Raw genomic sequence first — 17,129 nt, 5'->3', positions numbered from 1 at the left:
GACTTTGTAATATGAACATTCATCCAATAGAAATGAGTGAAAGACTGAACAGATTTGCATGATCCACTAGGGGAAAAATCCCCCTGAAATGGAAACCACTTTCTCTTTCAATGGTAAACTGCAAGGAATTTGTCTAATTTGTATTGGTTATTAGCTTTATGTTTGGATTTTCTCTAGCCCAGAAAAGGCTTTCAGGAACTGTATCCAGCACACAGAGTTTGCTCATAGAGTGAGCAAAATACTTCTATCTCCTCCTCATAAATTTGTCTAAAAAAAACACAGCACAGAGTACCTGCATCCAAATATTCCTGCTGATTCTCACAAGAATCTTGTACAGGAATGCCTTCAGAACCATCTCAGATTTGCCAACAGTTTATGGAACTGTACCAAGCATAGTTACACAATGCACAGTGGGGAAGAACTCCTGTTAGTGTGATGGGGATTTTTGTTGGCTAGCCACACTCATTGGTTCTGTGTCTCTGCTGTCAAGAGCAGGATCCAAAGCAGAAATTTTTCTGTAAGCTCCAGTGTTAATCATATCCCTACACCTTTCAGAGGATCTGCACTTGTTCTTAGGCACCAAAGAAGTACCTGCATCACCAAGGACAGCAATTTTTCTTGTGAAGTGGACTTCATGTAATCCAGGGTACTACACAGCACCTTCACAGCCCCTACAACAAATCCTAGATGCAGTACAGTCCCAGCATGAATGCAGGCAAGAAGACTCTGGCACTCATCTGGACACTGATATCTATGGCACACATGGATTTAATCATTGTTTGAAAATCCATATATTTTAACAGAAATAACTTAAAACCTGCAGTATTGATACCAGGTTTTTAAAGAATCATGGGTTTAAATTTTTTTATTATTTCTGTGGTAAAAGGACTGCTAATCTGCACTTAGTGTATTCCAATACATTTTATGGGTTTGACTCTATAAGGGTTGATTTCTTTGTCAAAGAAAATATCAATGTAAGTGCAAGCCTCTATGCCTTCTACTTTAGGGACATAGAGTGCTATTTAATTGGCTTGTTAGTTTTTGATACTTTAATAAAACCCTTTGGCATTTCTGTGGTTTCTCATTTCCTTACAATTAAGCAGAAAACAAGTCCTTAATAAAAGTGCAGAACTTTATTAGATTTAGATTTATATGCAATAAAAAAATTACAGAGTAGTGCAGTCCAACTTGTGAGTGCTAATAAGGCATGAAAGTCCTTTTTTTTAAATTAAAAGAAAAAAGAAAAGAAAAGAAAAGAAAAGAAAAGAAAAGAAAAGAAAAGAAAAGAAAAGAAAAGAAAAGAAAAGAAAAACGAAAAGAAAAAAGAAAAGAAAATAAAAAAGCAAAAAAAAGAAAATAAAAGAAGAAAATATTAATTAAAACTAAAGCACCAAACCACAGCTTGTAAATAACATTGTAAACTGAATGGCACTAATCTCTGTTTTCTTCCCTACACCTACCTTTTCTGTTATGCATGGTGTAGAACCATAGCACAGCTGAACAAGTAGGGAGTATTTGTTCTGTTCCTCCTGCAATTACTCCAGCTGTGCATCCCCTAAAATCTGTGAATGTAGCTAGTAAATCCCGCACTTGGGTACTTGCTCTTTCCCTACCTGATGGATTGCCAATATCATGGTCCCTGCTTTTCTCAGCTCATGTTTTGAAACTGTGAGGAACCCAGAGCTGAGAAAAATCCAATGCATCTGCATTTCATGATGTCATGCTGAGAAAAAGACCATAGCAGAATCTAAGTGTGAAGCAGAAATAAGTTGCATTTTGTGGCACACTTCAGGTCCAGCAAACTGTGTTGGTGCACAGGTTTTAATCCTGGGCAGCTGGAGGAGACGATGTGATTGGACTGTCTGTGCTGCTCGTGCCCTGTGCAAGCTTTGTTTGCTTATGTGGGCTCAGGTAACAGTGCTGGTCTCTAGTCTGTGTTGGTCTGGTTTGCACTGTGTGTACATTTATATCTTTAAAGCACATGCCCAGCCTTGCTACAGACTGAGACTGAGACCATCAGTGGCCATGTCTGGCAGAGCAGGAGCAGAAACCTTTTGTGAGTTAAAGCCCTCAGAATCTAGCTCCCCTTATTCTTGCTAGAGGCTCGGCTTCAACATTCAAGTTCTTCAGGAGGGCAGTTTTTCACATGTATACCACTGTGACATTGTGGTAAGGAGAAACCTGATGTAGCTGGGAATACTTTAGCATGAACTTGATTAGCTATAAGAGAAGCTCCCAATCCACAGGAAAGCTATTATGTACTGGTTTGTCTGTGTATAGTGAGAAGTGCTCTTCACTGGCAGCAAAGCTGGTCACCTCTCCCTGTAGGGATTGGCTCATAACAAGGAGCATGCATGCTGCTGTGATTTAACCCCAGCCAGCAGCTAAGTACCATGCAGCTGGTCACTTACCTTCCCAGTGAATTGGGATGAGAGTCAAAGAAAAGGTGGGTTAAGATAAGAACAGTTTAATAGTTGAAACAAATTTAGATGATGATAATGATGATAATAAGTACAATAATAGTAATTTAAAAAAAAATACAATTGCTCACAAGCTACTTGCCAGTGTTCATTACAGTGATCACGCCTCCCAACCCATTGCCCCAAGTTTATATACTGGGCTTGATGTTCTGTGGTGTGGAATAAACCCTTTGGCCAGTTAGGGTCAGCTGTCCTGGCCACGCTCCCTCCCAGCTCCTCACTGGCAGAGCATGGGACATTGAAAAGCTCTTGACTTACAAACCACTCATACACAAGCAAAACACCAGCGAATTTTCAACATTATTCTCATACTGAATACAAAACACAGTACTGTACTGGCTACTAAGAAGAAAATTAACTCTATCCCAGGGCAGTTGTGAACAGATGTCCTTCAAATTTTGCTGGTAAGATCAGGTCTCCTTCCCTTCCTCAGAGAAGAAAAAGCAGCAGTCTAGATTTGTTAAATGTGCAAAGCATTCATAAGTCAGTGAAAGGTTTACTGCAATGAAAATGATTCCTCTGTTTAAAAAAAAAGATAAATTAAAAACCCAAAACAAAACACAAGCAAAACAATCAGAAGCAGAGGAGAACTCAGCAGAGAGGCAGATCTCAGGCTGGATTTCAAAGAAAGGTGGGATTGCACATTACCATATTGCTGATATAAGTACAGCATCGAATGGCGCTGCAACTCCCTCACCCTGTAGTCTGGACCACAAACCCCATCACCCCTACTCCAGCTCAACTCTCTGAAAAGTGAGACAGTTCATGCTGCTGGGCAGATTATTGCTCATGATCACACCAGCTCATTGCAAGCTGGCTCAGGCATCTCTTCAGTCTGCCATGTGGATGCCCCACAGTGCCACAGATCAGCACACTCTGCACCATTAAACTCCTCAGATCAGACACTTAGGCATTCACACAGCATTTTTTTGTTTTAACTGTGAATGAAGCATGTTGAAATTCTAAGCAAGCACCATTCTACAAGCACCAATATTTCAACCAAGCCCATTTGTGCACTTACTGGTTGATCCACAGCCCACTAGAGACAATGGGAAGACTGCCATTAACTTCACATCAGGCTCGTAAAAAATGAGGCAGATAACTTCCATTAATGTTAATGAGAGTCATGTATATAAATCACCTAACTGCTGATGGAAAAAGAAACCTTCTTCTCTTCTGCTTTTTACACAGCTCCCACAGTCTGTGATGTTCATCCTCCTCCATTAGCATTGTGAAGACAAAAGGTTTTTCAACAGCCACATCTTTCTGATGATTTTGCTTTCTGTCAACACGAGTCAAGCCTCACGTAGACAGAATATGTCTAATCATAATGTCATGAAACAATTACATTTTAACATTGTAATGGACAGATTTTTACTATCATTACTATTTTTTTCTATTTATTTCTATTTGTATAAATAGACATGTAAAAATGTAAAAAAATAGAAATTAATTTTCTCCTTTTAAAATAGAAGTTAACAATATAAATTGTCATTTATCTCATTAATATTTAAATTTGAGAGGAGTTTTTGTAGCAATCCAGAAGCTGCATTTTTCATGTACATTTCAACAATGGATGGTGGAGACATACTGAAGGAAAAATGACTTATCATTAATTACTTGACACAAGCAGCAGTTATTAGGATTCTAGAAAGCATTGCAAATGGATTTTTAGTTTTCAAGACTAGAATGTTTTGCTCCGCCAGGTTCAGTCTTTCTTTGGCTACTTATCCTTAACTCCTTAATGTGGCACATTAATTATAGCCTCTCCATGGTTCCATCTCTTCAGGTCACCATGTCTAGAAATGTTGCCACTCAAATAGCAAAGTGCAAGCTTTCCATCATTTTAATAGTTAAATAATGGCAAGGCTGTGCAATTGAAACAGCATGAAAGGTCACCTTGACAATATTCTGACTGGCAAAAAGTAGCTTAAGGCATCACAGTTCTTTATTGTGAATGAGTTGACTGAGTTTATTACTGTTCATGATATGTGAATAATTTACTTGTTTGAAATAAAGTAAGAAATACCATTTTGGAATTGCTGCAAATTATCAGACACATCAAATTTAAAGACTATTTATAAAGCATATTTTTTTTAGTATATTGATCGACAAAAAAAGTGAGGAGACACAGGACTTTGAACCAATGACACAGTTTTTGGAATAGCTGGCACAGGTAGTCAGTATGAAATGTAAACCTCAGCAGAAGTCCATAAGAAGCTTTAGTCATCAGCAAAGTTTCCAGAAAGCTCTATTTTCAGGATTTAAGGTGCAAAGGCATGGAACAGAGACCTCACACTGGGGTTTTGAGAAGAAAAGTTTAGTGCCAAATGACATTCATAAACTGCCTTTGGTATGTATTTTATGGCAGGAATAAGACCAGGACTGAATTTCACATATTTCTGTTCAAGATGGGACCAGAACCATAATTGCCACAATTTTATAACAGTATGGTATCTGGTGAAAGATTAAAAGAAACCTTAATTTTCTGTCATCTTTATTTTATTCTTACCCAATCCCTTGAAGTTTCATATGCCCTTTAATGTATGTCTTTAAATTAACTACAGCTTAATTTTCTGAACTATTTATCTAGAATTTTGAGACTAGATTTACCAGGAGAATAACCTCACTAAAGACAGTGGAGTTAACCCAGGCATAAACAGCCTTGAACTTGCTTTTGTGCTTCCTTTCAGAACCGCTAATTGCAGAAATCGATCAGTTTAAGGCTCTTATGTTACATGCTTTAACAAAAGGTGAGGTAAGATCCAAGCTATGTGGACTTGAGCAATAAACACATCATTAACTGAAGTACAGTGAGCACTTCAGCTGTCAGTCTGCTGGTATGTCTGTATTTCCTTCCAAGGATATAAAAACGTGGAAAATACTTGCTACTTTACTTATCCATTAGGAGCATTAGGAAAAGCCCAGGATTTGAAATGTGCTGAATACTTGATCATGTACATCAATACTTAAGGATCCATTTTTCAAGCTGCTATTAATCTTTTATATCGATATTACTACTGGCCAAATTTCTTATAATCAAATTTAAATCAAAGGAGAGGGCTGGATATTTTGAATGATGGAAGACAATCTTACACAGAAGCACTATAACTTCCTTCACTAATCAAGGTCTATTTGCCTGAGATTAATTAAATCAGTATATCTTCAAGGCTCTTTTACTACTTCATCATCTAGTTTCTCATGCACATACTGAGAAAATGGCAAAACCACAACATGCTGATGAGAGACTTACCACCCAATGACCATTTTGCTGCAGTGATTTTAAAAAATCACTAATGGATGACACTATTTTAAAACTGCAAAATATAACTTTTAAGTGTGATGTTCAGACTGGTGCAAAATAAAAAAAAATTACATTTCCACCTAATAATAAACATTTTTCCTGTAGCTGTCAGGGAAAAAAAAAAAAACAAACATAGAGAACAATCAAGATTTTCAGTATTAAGACAAAGCACGTGTGATAATGCACATTTTGCTTCCTGCTGAGACTTGCCAGAGTAACTATTCTGCCCTGAAAGGTGCAGGGCAATGGTACAACTTGCCAGCAGTATACTCTGGGACTCTGGCTTAGAAGAACAGTATAATAACACAGTCCATTTACAGCAGCAAGGGAGGAGGGTTGGATCTGAACTTTGGAAGCCCTCTCTCACAACATGACACCAAATCTTGTTTTTAGGGAAGGCATAGTGGCCAGCAAATACACACAAGACTCTACTGCAGACACTATTTAAACAGTTCTGTCTTCTTTAAAAAAGGCAGTGACCTAGATGGACATCCTGTGGACATATCAGAAATTTTTAAGGCCTAAAGTGCCACACTGTAATGGATGCCCTACAGTTTCTCTTTGTGCTTCTCTATTGATTTAGGCATAATATTTGATTCATATAATAAGAGACAACCTATCAGAATTCTTCCTTTAGGAGATGGGCAGATGTGTTTTTCTAGAAACACTTTCTAGGCTTTCTCTAGGTGATAGACCATATTTGCCAGCCACTGCATTAAGGTCATAGACATCAGTCTATCCACCTCCCACCTGTCCAATGGGTAGCTCCTGCTGCTGCCCACCTCTCCTACGGGGACACTTTATAGCACCCCAAATGTTCCCTATTGAAACTAGTGTCAGGGTCAGTCTTGAGTAAAAAAAAAAGTTAAAATAAATTACCTTTAAAAAGGAAAGAGTGCTAAATGTAACCAAAAAAAGTATCACAGATGTCCATGTATAATACTTTGAATTAATGTATGATTAGCTTATTTTTTGCTGTATTTAACTGCTACAGATCACAAATAATCAATTAATAGTAGTCAGTAGTCATTAAAAAATCTCTGCCCTGGATATGATCCCCATCCATTAGTCAGCTGAGCTGGATAAAAGAAATACTAACAATTTTTTTGTGAAACAGAAACATGGTATTCATCAAAGACATTATGTTGACATTGAAATCACAAACCCATAGCCAAAAGCCTGATCCTGCCAACAGACTTGTATGGGCAGAACTTCTGGTCATTCCTATTAGTGAAAAGATGTTAATTATAGTTTAAGTAAATATTTTGAAGAGTTGACCTCTAATTAGCAGCAATATTCCCACTATTATCCCTAAAGACATGTTTTAACCCACCATTAGAAGTGGATTTGAATGCACTGAGACAACAGTTCCATAAATGCCAATTTCCTTATGAAGTGGAAAGAAAGAGTTTGAACTTTCTCTGTTAAGTTTGCCTGTGCACAGAGGTCTTTTATAATATAAATTTAAATACACAATCTGTTTTACAATGTTTTCCATCAACTCTCTTCTCCATATGTTCTCCCACTAGGAATCTAATGAGTTCTACATATGAGGGATGACAAGGGAATATGCCTGAGAAATAATTCCAGCAATTATGGCATATGGAGGCATTGTTTTTGAGTCACTTTTGCCATGAACATTAGGCAGAGCATCTGGGACCAAATTATGTCTACCTGCCCATGGACATTAGCAAAATCATCATCTTCCATTTGTAAATTCTGCTGAGGTAATCTGACATACAGAGAGGACCATTTCATCAGTTTTATGAACAGAGAGCATATTGAAACACAGTCCATTTATAGTTACAAAAAAAATGTTTCCCTTTAGGAAGAATAGTTTAAACTGGAAATTAAGATAAAATTATAGAAGCACATAATCTCTCTCCCTTCCTGTGTGCAGTTCAGGGCCACTATTTATTATAAAACTTTTCTTCTCGTTATTGGAATTCTGAAAGAACTAACTGGATTGCAGGACACAAGAAAATGACCAAAGAAAAATAAAAATAAGTACAAAAAGATGCACAAACTCTAAATCAGTAATAGTAAGAATTATAATCTCTGTGCCCAAATATGACAAGGCATCAGTAATTAATCATGAGGAGGAAACAGAATAAAAAAACCCTATTTTAGATGGAGACATAGTGACTAAAGTATTGTGCATTTTGTAAGTTCTGATTTAAATACTGCAACATAAGGCTGGAGATTCAAGTATAGTTTCTGCCATGTTTGTGATGACAGTAAGGAGAAAAAACTTCAAGAGATTCAACCAATATGCTCATCTGGAGTGAATTTGCAACTCTACACATTCCTCATACTCAAGAAAAATGTCTCAGCAATGTGAGTATTTTTACGTATTGTTTTCCCAGCTGTGCAGCTGAAGAAGTGAAAGTTATAAATCCCAAACTACAATGTCCCTAGGTTACCTCAGTGCTTTAGCAGAAAAAAAGAATGTCCCTGCTGTTATACAGGATCTAAACCAAATTTTACGTTTTACAGTTATGAACATAAATATAATTTGAAGAGCTAATATAGAAGTTTTACTGTTAGGGTTACATATAAGCAATAATATTTCTATTACATAAACTATTTATTTAATTTTGTTGGGCAATAAACTGATTTTCAGAACTGAAAGCCAGATTTATTTCAAGTCTTTCAGTTATGGTTAATATTGATGTGATTAGTGATATTTAATCAAGAGAATCTATTATCAAGGAATAACTGGATTTCACTTCCAATTGCTACACAGGTTGACCTTTATACTTGCAAGGAAAGAGTGAAAATAGAGATTAGTTTCTTTAACCATTAACCTGAAAAGGAATATGTGAACTTTAATGGGTTTGCCCAATCTGAATTTTCTAAACAAAATGCAAAACATTCATCTGCATCTGATGACCTTATACAAACCACACTGAAATCACCAAGGTGCCATGCCATTTCTGTCATCTGCCTTTGGAGAAAATCACAGATTCAGGAGACAGACCTTTCCTACAACCCAGAGAACAGATCTAAGGTCCTACTGCCACCCCTAGAGCCACAGATTCAAGGTGCTGACTGTATTCCTGTGCTCACATGCTGGATTCACTCCCCCAGGTCCTACATCTCTGGTGTTGAAAACATATTACAATTGTTTGACTCTCCTGGCATCCTATTCACAGCAGCCTGATAAAGAGCTGTCACTCCCTCACCCAAGACTTTCCAGTTTCACCACCAGTGGCCCTCCTGCCAGTTGGTCTTTAATTAGTTTTGGATAAAGAGACATTGACAACACTTGTAATCTCACCTGTTAAAACAAAGCTATGGGAAATTTAACCTTTTCATATACTACCTCTTCTGTAGTACAGGTGAATACAGAACATACAAAAACCCAGTCATATTTTTGCTAAAATATTTGCAATGACTGTCTGTAAAGTAGTGTACAAAAGTTTCATAAACTCATACAGAAACAAGACCAAAGATGTAATCTGGAAATATTCACTCATTCTGTGAAAGAATAAATAGAAAAGTTTTTCAGGATACAAACTGTGTTATAAAGACAAAATTATTAGGAAATTCTTATTTTTCAATTTAAGATCACTGAATTCGTGAGAAATCATTGAATTGCATAAGATTGTTCAGGTGTGACAGGTGTGATGGAGCGCTGTCTAACTTTTGGCAAAAAGTAACTAGAAATTAAGGCAATACTTCTCTTGCAAATCAAAATTGTGCCCCTTTTCCTTGCCAATAGATTGGTTAACAACAGATGTGTAAAATTTCAGGCAGGAAGGAGGAGGCAGTAAATTAACAGAAAAGGATGCCAATCACACACTTCTGTTTTGTTGTTACAGACTTTCATGCATTAGCTAGAAATTATAAAAGCCAGCTGTATAATTATAATGAGGAAAAAAAAAATCCCTGCATATCTTTTTATGAAAACTGACAAATTAAAGTACTTTATATCAGATTATTTACTTTCAAAATAAATGCATCTGATGCACTCTTAAAGCATATAGATTCTACACAAAACAGAACTTCATTGGTTTGGTGAAATACTGCAATGTTACACCAGTATAATTTTTAGGCATAGTTGAAGGAGTCAAGATTTAAAAGACACAGCATAAACACAAAAATTGAAATTATATAGCACAACAGGTGTATTTCTATGACTAGTAACAGTGTTATCAGCAGCAGTGCTTTTGTAAAGGTTAACATTCATTATGACCAATAAACAACATACAACCAAGATCTAGACTTGAATGATTTTTAAACTTTATTTTAGATTTATTTGATCTAATATGATTTTTTTCATTAAGATTCGTATCAGGACTTCCTTTTGTGCTATGTTGAACTGATCCAATACATTTATCTGTGAGGTATGAACAAAGCAGTGATTTTCCTTTCCCTCTCAATTCACTGCCACTTAGGACTGCATAACTTCATCTTCTGCAGTTCAGAGTTCTTGATGATTACTTAATTCAAATAGTAACATGGATTTCCCTCTGATCATAATGCCTGATCATTTTTGCAATCAGATGAAACAATCTAGAAAGTAGCATATAAGGAATAAATTATTAATTGAAGCAATTCACATGCCTCCATGAATGCACATAGCTGATCCAGTCACCTGCACTCCATTTTCAAAGCAGCATTAAACTTTCACTGTGGATACCTGATCTGTGGCTCCCAGCTTACTTCAAGGAGTACAAACAGATCTGATTAACTGGTTTTCTTTTTTCTTTTCTTTTAAATGGTTGCACAAATTACCCTGAAACTTTTACTTTTTTAGGATTGTCTACCATGTCTTGTTGCTACTTAAAACATCTAAATGATAATTTTTCAGGATTCATATTTTGAATGAAAAAGAAATTTATTCAATCTGACTTGAAAACAACAGTACACCCACCAGAATTTCCCATAGGTATCAGTTCCTTTCAAAAAGGACAATTCAAAGTGGTAGGAAATATTCTCTGCTCTACTGAAGAAATATAAAGTTAATATAACCTTTGATATTCTTATTCGCTAAAAAATTATTTTGTTCCATGAGTAAACAGATCTCCAATGCGCACATCCATACAGGGAACTCTATATTACAATTTTATTCACTTGCTATGAATAGTCACAACACTAATCTACTGCAGAGAATCTCTTCAGTATATTTGAAAATCCATTTATTTTCATTTATTGGTATGCATGTGTTACACTTGTATATAATACAGCATTTTCAGCGCTGTTTAAGAACAAGGAAACAAAGAAAACAAGTATTGAGAAGCATGATATAGATTTTCGACCAAATAGAGGTCATATTCAGATTTTACAAAACAGCACATTTACACTTTGCACTGTCCCAGACAACCTCTTTAAGATGCTACCTCCCTTCTGAACCTCTTAGCACAAATCCATATAATACTAATCCATCCTAAAATACCAAGACCTAGTTTCTGCTACAAACGGTTTATTATAATTAAATTTAAATCAGAAAATAAGAACTTTTTTTCTGTCAACATTTTTTTAAATTATTTCCCATTAAATAATGATAGAATATACTTCTCAATTTTATTCCCAACAGCCGTTTATTTTATTTAAACTCTCCTGTGCAATAATACAGCAGAGGTAATGAAATGGTTTCGGAGCAGCAGGGGCTACAGTGACAAGCAGAGCACACCAGGGTGTTCATCAATCATAGAACTTAATATATAACTAAACTAGCCATGTCAGTGGTTTGTAATGATTAAACCATTTCCTTCTATTATTTTTTTTTCCTTTTTTTTTTTTTGTTTTGGGTTGGGTTTTTTTTTACTTGGGTTTTTTTTTTTTTGGTTTTTTGTTTGCTGTGTTTGGTAACCACATGGGACTTAAACAAGCTTACATCTTTGTATTTTTGACTACCATTAAGTGTGTGTGGCTTTCATTTCAATTCACCAAAGCATACAGTAAGAACTCCCTCTAATCAGTATGTTTAGGCAGTGTCACTAAAAGGAATTGCCAAATTTCTTTTGTATCAATATTACAGATGGTACAATATACATTAAATGGAGTATAAAATTATACATTCTGTAATAACTTAGAAAAAAGCTCAAAGATGCTTAAGGCCTTTAATACTGAGTATTTTTTTTTTCATGTAGCAACACATGGCAAAGTTAGAAACAAAACAAAACAGATCTGAATAGGATGACTGTAAGCAAGCAAAATACCATGAAGTGTAAAACTGGGAGAGCACTAGGACTTTTTCCTTTATGGCAAACAGACTGAGCAGACATCTACATAAGCATCCATCAGTACTTAGGTTCAAGCAAGAGATTTTATTTTTTAATAAAAAGACAAAAATTCTGAATGATTACCATCCAATATTATAATTGCAAAACTCATTTACATCCCTGCCTACCTTTATAAAAAAGGGATGAAATAGTGTAATTGACTATTTACCATCAATTTAAATGAATTAAAGGTGAGGAAAGTAAAGTACATGTTGGAATCACCCATTTCCTTCAAACTAAATGGAAATGTATATATTAAAGATATAAAATGTCTCATTATGGAAGTGGTAATTGAATTTTGACCACTACTTTCATTAACTGTTAAGCTGCAGTAGTTGGTTAGCCTTAGGGAAACATGTCATCCTGACTATACATTCTAATATGACTGATGTATTCAGATAACTATTACTTGTCAACAATAATTATTAACAATGGATATATAATTCCATTCCTATAACAAAGCAACTTCAAGATGTTGAAATATGTACCTTTGAGAGCTGCAAGATTAGAACACAAATAAAAATGTCTAAAACTGCGCCATGCCAGAGGACAATTTCTGCAACAGAAATTTAATTAAAGCACTGTGCAGTCCCACCAGCAATCTGAACAGTGGACCAAGGATCATTTTAGAGTGAAGGATCCAATACATTTCAGAGGTTGACTTCTTCAAGATGAAAAGCCACTGATCTGCAACGGAGAACCCAAAAGTTTGCTGCTTTTCTGCACCTTCAGAATATTAGCTTGTGATTACAGCTGCAAATTCCTCAGCAAGTGCAACTTTACAAGTGTACACAGTCCAATCAGTTGAAATATTTGTGACACAGAAGTTCAAAATAACTTTCCAGTAGTTTTGATCTCAAGGCTGTTGCTGATTACAAGCCAGGTTCTCATTGAAACAATTGATTCTGAAGGATATACCTCAGCAGTATAAAATTCACTCCAAGGATTGCCTGGAGGAATGAAATTCCTATGTGTTCTATTTAATGTTATCAGCCTTGAGACTGGCTTGATTTGTCTTTAGCTATCGGGTTACCTGTAAAGAAAAAGAAAATCAGAAAATCAAAACTAGACATAGTGAGTCTACTTCTGAAGTACTGGAAACTGAGACTGAAGTGTAAGATCTCTGTCCAGCAAAGCTCTTTCGATTGTTTTTTAAGTAAGGGAATAAATCCCAATGTGGTTAGATGGCATTGTTCCCCAACTTAAGCTGTGTTTAATTGCTTTGTGGGAATAGGATTTGACAAAGAGAAATTGAAATATGACTATGCCCAAAAAATATAATAAAAGCGTTAATTGCCTACCCACAAATTTATGTTTTCTGCTATTCTTTTTTTGTTGTTATTAAAAATTCTGTATGGTAACAGCTATGCTTTTTAAATGTTAGCCATTGAGTATACAGTGACTCATACTGGAGCTGTATTCTTCTGTATTCTTTGTATGCATCTTTACAAAAAAAATCATAACATCATAGAATCATTTGGCTTGGAAAAGACAATAATCACTTAATGGAGAAATAGGACAAAGTTCATGCACAAGTCAACAAGAGATAGACATCCTGTTATTCACAAATTTAAAAACTACCAAGGATTTAATTTAGAGTGGTTTCACCCATCCTAACATGAAGTAAGAGGGAAACAGAAGGACCACTAAGAAAGAGTGGAGGACAAAGCATTTCACAATAACTGGACTTTCTCTCTAACTGATTTGGATTTTAAACTTTAAAAGAAAAAATCTGTCATATCAAAGAAACATAACTTAGAGGAATATTTCTGCTGTGTCAGTGGATGCAATTAATCATCACACAACCTTTTAATATCAAACTGTGTCAGGGGGAAACATCCCAAGGCTTGAGGAACAACTCATTGGAATGGTCACAACACTTTATGACATCAAGGGGCATATGCTTTTCATTTTGATGACAGAGAGAAGGGTCATGCTCCTTAATGATGAAACATTCTTTTGCCCTCAGCAAAACTGTTTGCATACAGTTCTTGTCAGCTCTGCAGAGCATAAACGTAGAACAAACAGAATATTAAACAGACTGTTCAAGGAGTTCATTACTTCTGTTTGCCTCTCCACAGAGTTGTTTCTAGGAACTGCACTTGAGGCAATAATAAAATTGTGCTTCGTGATTTTTATGATACACAGGTTTATTTATTACACTACTTTTATTTTGCTTTGGTCTTGCTGTTGGAAACAGCCTCATGTGGCCCCTTCTAAAGTGGAAGATAGCCTGAAAAAATAATAAAGAATTAATTTAAAAGTCAGGCAACATATTTCTGTGCCCTGCACCAAAGTACAAAAGGCAGATGCACCATCTTATTGTTATTTATTTTTTTGCTTTATTGCAGCAAGTTGGAATTCTACTCATAGAACCAGGTGTGACTGAGCTACAAAATGTAAAATACACATCTTCTGATACTATCCACAAATGGAATTTTATTAGCTTAATTTGAGATTTATATATCATCTATACCTATATCTATCTAGTCTATATTTATATCTATATCATCTATATCTATATCTTTATGTATGTCTATGTCTGCCTATCTGTCTATCCAGTAAAGAGCCACTAAGGCAAATAAGACACAGGAGCAGCTCATACGAGGGAAGACTGAGAGCACTGAAACTGTTCAACCTGGAGAGGAGAAGGCTCAGGGGGAATCTCATCAATGTGTACAAATATGTGAAGAAAGGGTGCCAAGGAAATTGAGCCAGGCACTTTTCAGGTGGTGCCCAGCAGTAGGACAAGAAACTGAGAACATGCAAACACCGGCAGTTCCCTCTCAGAAAAAAGATTTTACTGTGAGGGTGACTGAGTGCTAGCCTGTATTGCCCAGGGAGATTGTGGGGTCCATTCTTGAATATATTCTAAAGCTGGTTCTAACTGGCTTTAGATGACTCTGCTTGAGGTAGGGGTTGGAATTTCCAGATTTGCCTTCCAAGTTCAACTATCCTGTGTTGTATTATCCTGTTACACCTGGATCTACCACCCATGGGCTAAGGTGATAAACTTCAAATAATAAAAATGGCATTTTTGCACATATATGACTGCTCAGTTACATGGCTCTGGGAGTGAAAATGTATTTTCAGTCACAAGAAAACTCAGTAAAATCATAATCTGCAGGCCTATCTGCTCTGCCCCGCCCAGCGCTACAACCCTGTGGTGAAAATATCCCTATGAAAGTAACATACACTGTCACATAAATTAAATAGGTGGATGTCTTAGGTTGCAATACAGGAGGTGATCAAAAGTATGTATGCCATCACCATCTGTTGAAACCAGGTGGGACAGTGATTCTTATCTCCATGGGAAATACCCTCTACTAATGGGGTATCTGTTAAAACCAGGCAGGGCAGTCATCTTTACTTTTTCACAACCCATCCTTCCTCCAGGAACATATTGGCTGCTAATGGCCTATTGAGTCCCACTGAATGACTGATAAAATTACTGCATCCCATTGAGACATGCTCCACCCAGGGGAAGGAGCCAAGCATTTCCTACCTAGATAAATCTGAGATGTGAAACATCAGAGCAGCTTTTTTCCACTGGACTCCAGAGGAAAACCAGACTTTTCCACATCATCACTGGACCTCCAGAGGGAAACTGCACCTTCTACAGGAGCACTACTTCAACTGAACCACATCTGTCACTGCAAGAGGACTGCAACCACCATTTAATGGGACTGCTACCAACACCCTGCCTGATGGGGTGGCAGGTTGTATTCTGACTCTGTCAGTGTTTTGGATTTGTTTTTTTGTAGTACTGTATTTCTATTTCAATTTTCCTATTAAAGAACTGTTATTCCTATTCCCATATCTTTGCCTGAGAGCCCCTTGATTTCAAATTTATAATAATTTGGAGGGAGGGGGTTTACATTCTCCATTTCAAGAGAGGCTCCTGTCCTTCTTAGTAGACACCTGCCTTTCAAACCAAGACAGTGAAAAAAATAAGAAAACAAAAGCAGATAGCCACTCAAATTTCTCTATGTCAGGTCACTCACCTACAGAGATACATATATAGTGGTCCACATTTGCCTCCATATATGATGCTAATACTTCTATGTTCAAGCATAGATTGTACGCCAACATTAATGGAAGTTATAGATCCATACACCATACACATCAGGGAGTGAATAAAACTCTTGGTTATTAAAGGCAGTTTCATAAAGAAGTTATGAAATTTTAGCTAATACCTAGTGATAGTATTTCCAGAAATTTTGTATATATATACTATTTTGTATATAGTAAATGCTACTTGATTTAAGTGTCTGGGAAGTAAGGTATTAAGGTATTGTGCCAAAGGTCTTCATACAATAACAATAACAATACATGTCTGATTTTTAAAATCCTTGGAGAACAGTAACACCCTGAACAGGTGCAAATCGAGTTTTCAGTCAATAATTAATAAGTATGGAAAATTAACAATAAAATTTAAATAATACATTAAACCTTTAGCATCTTAGGTTTTGATTTGAATTAATTTGTTCATTCTTGGAACACAATTACTCTCTTTATACTAATAAATTTTTTCACATCGTTGTTATGTCGTAAATACACTGCATGAGATTCTCTTCATTTTCTTGTCCTAAATATGCAATTAAACCATAATTACTCAGCAGTTGCAGACTTTTTAATTTAAATTAGTGAGTGGCTGCTGTAAATTGACTGTAATTGTATGTGGACTCACTTGTTTTACTTTAACACAACAATATATAATTAAATTCACCTGAAGATTTCCATATTATTCTTTCTGCTCACTAAATGTTCAGAAAAAATTATTCTTTGGGTAAAACATTTTTTAACGTGGTAATGCAGAGTGGATCAGAGGATAAAAGATCTCATGACATCACATTAGACAAGCTACCTGCCTCAAGAGATTTTTCTGGACAGCCTGTGTGAGGAGAGTTGAAGGGAAGACAGAACTAGGTATCAATGCAAATGCAGGAAAAGTAAAACTGTTAAGCCAATGTTTCCTGCCTTGACAGATGATTCCACATGGATGGACCCTCTGTTCTAGGTTTTCTCCAAAGAAACAGCAAGTGCTTCATAGAGGACATTTTCTTTTTAATTAGAACTTTAATTTAATTAGAATCCATCAACCATATAGGATTG

General features: G+C 36.0%; 1 protein-coding gene across 3 annotated transcripts in view; it reads right to left on the bottom strand.

Moving 5' to 3' along the window:
• Nucleotides 1-10,911: 10,911 nt before the first annotated feature.
• TAFA2 (TAFA chemokine like family member 2) overlaps nt 10,912-17,129 on the bottom strand; it is a 178,581-nt gene continuing 172,363 nt past the window's right edge. For all 3 annotated transcript variants that reach the window (XR_004417632.2, XR_004417634.2, XM_033057135.2), the window contains one exon: nt 10,912-13,047. Coding sequence is in view for 1 of the 3 variants with exons in the window: in XM_033057135.2 (XP_032913026.1) it covers nt 13,036-13,047 (12 nt within the window). In the remaining 2 variants the exon portion in view is untranslated. The remainder of the gene's footprint in view (nt 13,048-17,129) is intronic.

This window comes from Catharus ustulatus, chromosome 4 (genome assembly GCF_009819885.2).
Source record: "Catharus ustulatus isolate bCatUst1 chromosome 4, bCatUst1.pri.v2, whole genome shotgun sequence".
NCBI classification, from domain to species: domain Eukaryota; kingdom Metazoa; phylum Chordata; class Aves; order Passeriformes; family Turdidae; genus Catharus; species Catharus ustulatus.
This window is presented reverse-complemented; position numbering and strand designations above follow the sequence as displayed.